Raw genomic sequence first — 7,267 nt, forward strand, 5'->3', positions numbered from 1 at the left:
GTGTGTGTGTGTGTGTGTGTGTGTGTGTGTGTGTGCAGTCAGAATAATTAGCCCCCTGTATATTTTCCCCAATTTCTTTTTAAGGAAGAACATTTTTTTCAACACATTTCTAAATATAAAAGTTTTAATAACTCATTTCTAACTGTTTAGTTTGATTTATTTGTCATGATGACAGTAAATAATATTTTACTAGATATTTTTAAAGACATTTCTATACAGCTTAACGGTACATTTAAAAGCTTAACTTGGTTAATTAGTTTAACTAGGCAGGTTATGGTAATTATATATATATATATATATATATATATATATATATATATATATATATATATATATATATATATATATATATATATATATAGTACAGAACATTAGATTATGAAAATGTGTATACATGAAAAAAAAGCAAGACTTAAATATATTCTCTCCCTTCAGTCTTCAAATATTTATACTGTACATATTTCTACACACCAAAATAAACGTTCAGTTTCTTAACAAAGTTTTTAGATTTGTTTATTTGAAGCCAAGAGGAGTCATGATCAAATAACAACAACTTATTCATTAGATTTTACTCAAGAACAGCTAATTGCAAAACTCATGCTTAGCCAGAACACAAAAGAAAGCAAAGCAAAGAATATGTGGTAATCTCAGTCTGATAAACAGTATAAGTATAAAAGTTTTTTTTTTTTTTTTACGTAATGTTTGTCATATTCTGACATTCCTTTAAATTCTTTTCAATAACTCTGATCTCCACTGACATCCTGAAAAAAAAGAAAAAATATCTGAAGATAATAAAAATAAACATTTCCAGCTTAAAAGAATACACACATTTTACATTTACCTTTATTTTTTTTGGACCTAATTTCTGTTCTAATCTGAAGTGATCAACAGGATAAAACTAGGAGTAAAAATGAAAAACATTAAATAGGCTAGTCATTTATTTTTCTGTGAACTTAAATAAATGGGGTTTTAAAACCGTTTGATACATTTTCACACAACTTAGCCAGCAACAATTTCAAAACAATAATTATTAAACAATAAATAATGTCCTTTTAACATGTCCACCAACACACAATGCTTACCATTACAGATGAAATATCTTCAGTCCCTGCACTCTGTTTACCTGTTAAAGAGTAAATAAATGATTTATTCCAATAACAATGGTATACATTCAGTGAAGTTCTGTGTTAGAAACTTTAGGTGTAAACTAGAACTACTTAATACAAACAAGTATTTTTTTAAGTTGACAATAAACAGTTTGTTGATTTCAACTGTAAAAATAGAATAATATGCATGTATAATTCACATAATTACATGATCATAAAGCCCTGCATTAATTGCATGAGTACCATTTCATTAAGCTAGTTTATAGTTTATGCTAAAATGAACCCTTTGTGTGTGTTTCTGCGCAAGGAGCGTTCTGTTAGTGTTTAATTTTCCATTTATGGTTTGTTCTAAGAGGATTTCTTTTAATGTGTGCACTTTTATGGAGGTTTCAATTACATTCATGCTGAATCACTAGAGTCCATGTGTCTACAAATATTAGTACTATATTGCTTTATTTAAAAGCAAAAAGTAGAGTTGTTGATGCAGTAGTCTCACTGTTAGTTCTGCTAACATGTATAAGTGCTATTATAGCTGAATGACTAATTAATGACACTAATGCTGAATAACACATATTTACTTAAAAAGTAATTCAGTACATTGTAAAACAATTAAAGTAAATCATTGTTCAGTTAAAAACAACTCAGAAATTCATTTGTTGATTTGCTGTAAAATTAGATTAGTTAGATCAACTTACTGTAAGTTGTTTGGGATACACAACAAAGTCAATATTAAGCATAAAATATTATTTAGTTATTGAAACCAATTTTTTTTATACAGTTATCACAAGCCACGTTTATTTTTAGGTAAGAATCTAGCATACACACAGAATCTCAACAGTTTACAGTATGTATGTACTGTAATTTACAGAAGAATAATCATATTACCATAAACTGGAAAACACTTTTCTTTTCCTTCTTTGTCTTTTTTAAACTTTTAAAATGTAATTTCAGTTGTACCATGTGTTTAAAGTCTGAAATATTTAGCATTTTGCATTCATGAAAATTTGAAAGATTAAATTCATGAATCATTTTTACAAATAATATTTGGGGGGTGCACTTTTCCCTCTCATTTTAGTCTTTTATAACAATTGCAATTTTGACGTTTTTAAACATATACTGTATAGATAAGACTAAATAAAAGTATTTAAAAACAGATCTAGAAATTTTTGTACTTGCAGTATTTGAAAAAAATTATGACTGTAATAAAAATGAAATGACTCTGTCTATAATGAAACAGATTGATTTTAAATCTTTACCTTGGCATAAACAAACAATGAAGGCTACAGCCATACACAGGAATACTGATCCACAGCTGCAGTAGATAAGCCAGGAAGTTCTTGGGAAACCTAATAATGAAACTGTAGCATTTGAAGTTCAGTCTTTTGGTCTTCTTTAAATAGATCGACAGTATACAGTAGGTTATATTATATTGTTTAAAATAAATTTCCCACACCCAAAAGAGATTTGATCTTAATTGAAAACCATTGCAAACAAGTCCACCCTTGCTATTCAAATGATAAAAATAATTAAATGAACAAAATTGCACATTTTCTCTAAGACCCTCATGATTTACTCACGCTTCAGAGATTTAGAGAAGTTTTGGCTTTTATATTCAACACAGCACTGAATTTCCTCAGCTTCAGTCCACTCGTCTGCAGGAACAGAGAGATGAGCTCTGGTGAATTCTGTGGCTGAATCAGTGTCATTTGTCCAGGCTGACTCGGTCCATCCAGAGTGCACTTTCTCTCCAATCACCCAGAAAACCCGCACCTGAAATGGGACAACTCCAAAAACCAAACACTGGAGCTGCACTGATGGTGAATCAGCTTCTGGAGGCGAGTATAAGATGGAGAGTTCTGGAACACAGTCATCTGCAGCACAGAGCATCAAGACAAAATCTCATTTGTTTTATTGATAAGACAAAGAAAAGGTGATTTGAACTCAGATTTACCTCTAGTTACGATCACCCTGGATCCATTGCCGATCATAGCCATTGAGTTAAAATGGGTAATGCAAACATACAAGCCAGAATCTTTAGAAGTCAAGTTATTGAGAGTCAAAACACAAGATTTACCATCAAGACCAAGGACATGATTCTCATAGGGGCTTATCACTGTCATGAACTGACCAGTTCGTAGATTCAGCTTCTGCCATAATACAGCATTAAAGCAGTACTGAACTTTCTGCTCAAATGTGCAACTTAATTCTACAGAGACTCCGACTGAGACATGTGCGAGTGCCGGAGACTGAAACTGGAGAAAGCCATTTATAGCTGCAAAAAAGAGAACATAACACAATTACAGTAAATAATATTAATCAATGTTAATTGAATAATAATATATTACATATGATTTAAGATTAATGTGATGAAATTCTTAAATGACACAAAATGTTCTTCTTACTTTGTACAGCTGAAATGCAAAAACATAAAATCCAACAGCACACACTGGTACCCATTTCAACTTTTTGAATGATGCACTTTTAATAGTTCCAGTCCTAATGCCAGAAGATCCTAGTATATAAGTACTTGATTTTCAAAGTACCCTGTAGGTTTTCAAAACCCTCACCAGTGGGTGGACCTGTGTTGTGAAGAATATACCACAACAGTAGTTCAAAGCTCTAATTTTGTTGTTAAGTTACTCTTTTGGAACTTGTCAAAGACTCTAAGATGTTATGTTAATTTAAGGTATATATGCCGATATTCAATAATTTAATATATTGTGATAATGAACATGCACAATATTGATATTATGACCACTTTAAAATACCACAAGCAATGATTTATTATATTAATAATGATTAATATTGTGTTATTGCTTAAAGATTTATTTTCATGAATAAACATTTTCAAGTTATTTTGGCCTACAATATTGAAAATTATGTGAGTTTGACAACTACAATACTAAAGAATCATTTTAGGTGATGTACTTTCTTAGTTAATCCATAGTAACACATTAAAACTTCGTAATCATTTTATTCATTATAGTTAATTAGATTTAGTTGCATTTTTTAAATTAACTTTAACATTCATTCATTCATTTTCCTTCGGCTTAGTCCGTTTATTCATCAGGGTCACCACAGCAGAATGAACCGTCCACTTACCCAACATATGTTTTACACAGCGGATGCCTTTTCAGCTGCAACCCAATACTTGGAAACATCCGTACACACTCATTCACACACATACACGATCAATTTAGTTTATTCAAATCATTGTACCGCATGTCTTTGGACTGTGGGGGAAACCGGAGCATCCAGAGGAAACCCACGCCAACACTGGGAGAACTTTAACATGTTACTATAAAATGTTTTTTGCTCAATCCTGATTGTATTGCATTAACTAGTGTTTATTAATGATATTTTAATGAGAAGTATACTTTGTCATCCTTTTGCATTTATATACAGGATAAAATAGAATTAATAATGTTTTATTTATTATTAATGAAACCTGTTTTGGACACAAGGGCTGCCAAATACAAAATACACAATAAATAACAAAATAAAAAATATACTTAAATGAAAAATATATAAAAAAACGCCCAGAGGAAACCCACTCGAATGCAGGGAGAACATGCAAACTCCACACAGAAACGCCAACTGACCCAGCCGAGGCTTGAACCAGCGACCTTCTTGCTGTAAGGCAACAGCACTGCGCCACTGCGTCACCCTTGATTAACCATTACTATACTGAATTAAAGTCAGTGGTTACAGGTTATCAGATTTCTCCAAAAAAGAAATGAAACTCAAAAACTCATAAAGCTTTCTTCAAAATCTCTTCTTTTGTGCTCAACAGAAGAAACTCATAAAGAATTTAAAGTTTTGATGAAGTGAAGTTTTTAAACTAATTTCGAGAGGAGCACGTGATATAATTGACAGCAGCTGGCCACCTATCTACACTCATTAGTTAGCCAATCAGATCTATCCTAACCCACTATAAGTAGCCTAGCTAGACATTACTCCCTTATCTTCGTTTTCCGAAGAAACAAACGACAGGTCCGCTCTAGCTTCTCCAAAGCTACTCACGGACAAAACGGATCCTCCACATCTCCTACTATCCTTCAACTACAATACCACACCACCTTTACTACCATCGTCAGCAACTACAAAAAATGACAACAACAATAGCGATGGCGGCGGAGATCACAACAGCATCAGCGCAGCTACATACAAGAAAGAAAGCTCCGCGCTCCATGAAACACCAGCCCCGTCTTAACAACAACCAGCCCAGCATGAAAGTCAGCTCGAGACCGAGGCTCCAACAAGAGGCCGTAGGCCTATCCACTCCAGCCAGATCTCAATGCAATCCCCAGTTCCGCTACGTACCTTCTCCAGCACCATCATGCGTCTCCCATATCCAACAACGACTGTCACTGAACTCCTCCAAACTCCTAGATGCCGGGACCACAAAGCCGCTGCATTAAACCCAAAAAACTTGCGAATCCACGTCTTCACCGCCACCCCCAGGACATAACACGCTCCTGCCACACCCCCTATCCTAAACAGACATTAAACCCGCAATCTCTCCGCCTCCCCGGAGAATCAAGGAAAGGATTAAAAAGCAATATTGGATTTGGACATATTGCAGCTATCATAATTCTAAACACGGATAAAACCAATCTCCCGGACATTAAAGCAACTCTTTGGAATCCCACCTCACCTCTTCCAGCCTGCAGCCCGATTCCAGTGCACACTCCAGTCCTCCTCTTTCAGCGATCCTTACAACCTACGGGCTACGCACCCCGCCCCTCTACCTTGCGTATCATTGCTTTTTCCCCTCTAATTTAAACAAGCTCGCAGCTACTGCGGCGGTGCATACGCCGTCAGCCAAGTGCTAAGCCTAGTGAAAACAGAAATTACTTGTCGACTTTTGTCAATATGTTTATGCTTTTACTGAATTACGTTTGTAACTGACCAATTTTCTGAATTTCTCATTCCAGGTTTCGTCTACTGAAGCACAGCCGATCTCGGCGCTCCCTTCCCACAACCTCACTAGCCGTCCACCAACGCTAAACCAGAAATCACAGAGCAATTCCCTGTTAAGCACATCCATACCAGCCCTACTGAAATGGGCATTAGAACGTTTCCAAAAATGTCTAATAACGGCTCTTTCATCTCCTCATAATTCTGCCTTTTCAGCTTTAACAGCATGATTCTGCCTAATAAATATGCTTAATTTATCACGTTATAAACCAAGCAATCTATCTAATCTAGACGGCTGCAGCGCTCGGTTGCAATCAACATTACACCTGCCACCCGATTTCTGGCAATCGGAGGTCCCAATTACATTTCGTAGTCCGTTTAACATTCGGATGCAAAAGTAGCCCACACATTTATGCTTAAAAACGATCCGCTGGATTTCGCCAATAACTACAGCGTTTGCACATAATTCACCTACAAGTTCCCCGTTTCTCTCTCCCTAATATCCCCCAGCTAAACTAGTGACCGGTTTTCTAATAGGCTATTTGCATTCTCATTGCGGAAGAACCTCCGGCTTAAGCACTTCTATAATTCTTAAGCATCAATTTGGAGTGATAGAAACTCAAGCATTAATAAGCTACTTGAATAAATCGACAAATCAGTCCCCTTTTATATTCTGGAACAAAAATATCACGCTAAGCATAAACTGCTCTCCATCTTAGAACATCAAACACACATGCGCATTATCCCGCAGGGATGCCTTTCGTCACTCACCTACTTCATCTCGCAGCAGCAATCTCCGGAATAGAAGAGAAATGATCTAAATCCGATTTTGGCCGTAACAAACTCTGCCTGAAGAGCGTCGCGCACCAGACGCGCCGACGGCGCGGTGACGCGGCGAGCTTATGACAGAGAATAGTAGATTAATGCGCACCAGACTCACGCATTCATACTTTATCAATAAACTAATTAATTGTACAAATAGCGCCCCGCGGCGCGGCAGAATACGAAGTGTCATGAATTGTGGCTGGGCACCAGGCCCGGATTGGCTAATCGGGAGGACCGGGAGATTTCCCGGTGGGCCGGTCCGTTTTTTGGCCGCGAGGGCCGGGGTCCGTTCTTCGTACGTGGATTACTCAGTTAGCTGGATTTGGATATTGACGATTTGACACGATCCGGGATCGTTTCGTTCTTCAAAGCTGATCCGAGAGTTGTTGTCATGGCAACAGTTCTGCTAGGTCAAA

General features: G+C 36.1%; 1 protein-coding gene across 11 annotated transcripts; it reads right to left on the reverse strand.

Annotated features, from left to right (window-relative positions):
- Positions 1-497: 497 nt before the first annotated feature.
- On the reverse strand, positions 498-7,267 carry LOC141379092 (uncharacterized). Of its 11 annotated transcripts, none has more exons than XM_073931743.1 (8): positions 6,798-7,159; positions 3,235-3,378; positions 3,058-3,138; positions 2,684-2,977; positions 2,363-2,464; positions 1,083-1,123; positions 842-898; positions 498-761 (listed from the first exon to the last, which is right to left on the reverse strand). In XM_073931743.1, exons 3-8 carry the CDS (start codon positions 3,098-3,100, stop codon positions 735-737), a joined length of 564 nt encoding a protein of 187 aa, XP_073787844.1. In that variant the 5' UTR covers positions 3,101-3,138; positions 3,235-3,378; positions 6,798-7,159; the 3' UTR covers positions 498-734. The 11 variants fall into 11 exon arrangements, with proteins under 11 accessions (XP_073787844.1, XP_073787845.1, XP_073787843.1 ...); XM_073931744.1 differs by lacking the exon at positions 6,798-7,159 and adding an exon at positions 5,764-5,824; XM_073931742.1 differs by lacking the exon at positions 6,798-7,159 and adding an exon at positions 5,430-5,588 and having other exon boundaries at positions 3,058-3,074.

Source organism: Danio rerio, chromosome 19 (assembly GCF_049306965.1).
Source record: "Danio rerio strain Tuebingen ecotype United States chromosome 19, GRCz12tu, whole genome shotgun sequence".
NCBI lineage: Eukaryota > Metazoa > Chordata > Actinopteri > Cypriniformes > Danionidae > Danio > Danio rerio.

Bases quoted from the DNA above. Each gene is read 5' to 3' on its own strand.
- LOC141379092 (XM_073931736.1), bottom strand. From the start codon at position 3,563: ATGGGTACCAGTGTGTGCTGTTGGATTTTATGTTTTTGCATTTCAGCT. The intron at 2,465-2,683 runs GTGAGTAAATCA...CAAATGCTACAG, and splicing joins CTTCTCTAAATCTCTGAAGC to TTTCATTATTAGGTTTCCCA. The intron at 899-1,082 runs GTAAGCATTGTG...TTTTACTCCTAG, and splicing joins AAGATATTTCATCTGTAATG to TTTTATCCTGTTGATCACTT.